Consider the following 1,029-nt stretch of genomic DNA (forward strand, 5'->3'; position numbering starts at 1 on the left):
CGAAGAACAATTGAGCAAAAAGAAAGGAGTCGCCAAGGACACCGCTAAAGAGCCAGAAGCAGAATCATCTCACAAATACCTCAGCCCAGAAGAAGCAGCGCTCCTTTCGTTACCTGCGCATCTCAGCCAAACATCCACGCAAAGATCCGAAGAAATGTTGTCCAATCAGATGCTGAGTGGCATTCCGGAAGTGGATCTCGGATAGAAGCCAAAATCAAGAACATAGAAGCTACAGAAGATGCCAAGATCAAATTTCTTCAGGAACAACAAAGAAAGAAAGACCTGCCGTCTCATTTTGTGCCCTCTAATATGGCGGTTAATTTCATGCAGCATAATCGGTTCAAGATTGATCAGCCAGTGCAGCAAAAGCGCCGTTACGCCGAAGTACAGCAACATCGGTCCGGGGATGAGAAAATTCCGAAGAAGGCAACCGATGACTATCATTTCGATAAGTTTAAGAAACAATACAGGCGCCATTGAATACTAATTTGTTACTGTGGTCATTTTTACATAGGATCATATCACAATTCAGTTTCAGATTTTTTTTTAATTTCTTGATTAGATAATAAATCTTCGAGCTGTTTAGTAGAATACCTATAAGTAGATGAAAAAACCGAATTTAGTACTATACCATTTAATTCCACTAGAGTTTGTATCCTTTGGCAGATACGTGTATTTGACCTCAACTGTAAGGCCGTCTTCAGTGTCGGGTACTAGACTCGACTTAATTCCAAACATTACATTCATTTCTTATATCTAGGTGTTCTGTGTTAGACAACACTATCATCCTAATTTGATATAACAAATTTAAGATTTTATTAACAACATATTATTTTTCATTTGCCGTAGCAGTTCAGATTATTTACAGGTGAGTTGATTTCACCTGCTTATAAGAAAAAAAAACTTTAAATCTACTTTACCTAACTTAACCTCAGAATCATTTTCAAATTTTATTTTGAATTCTCTGTAGAGCTTGAATGCCCTCAATGTGTTTTTTTAATGTTAAATTCTTATCTAGCATGAGCCCTA

General features: G+C 37.1%; 1 protein-coding gene across 1 annotated transcript; it reads left to right on the forward strand.

Annotated features, from left to right (window-relative positions):
• Nucleotides 1-4: 4 nt before the first annotated feature.
• On the forward strand, nucleotides 5-487 carry LOC110680930 (uncharacterized protein C9orf78 homolog; the record flags this gene model as incomplete). Its single annotated transcript, XM_021856711.1, is given in 2 exon segments — nucleotides 5-200; nucleotides 203-487. Coding segments are annotated over 2 exon segments (474 nt in total), but the record flags the coding sequence as incomplete, so codon positions are not given.
• Between the last annotated feature and the right edge of the window lie 542 nt (nucleotides 488-1,029).

Source organism: Aedes aegypti, unplaced genomic scaffold, assembly GCF_002204515.2.
Source record: "Aedes aegypti strain LVP_AGWG unplaced genomic scaffold, AaegL5.0 Primary Assembly AGWG_AaegL5_hic_scaff_2091_PBJ_arrow, whole genome shotgun sequence".
NCBI lineage: Eukaryota > Metazoa > Arthropoda > Insecta > Diptera > Culicidae > Aedes > Aedes aegypti.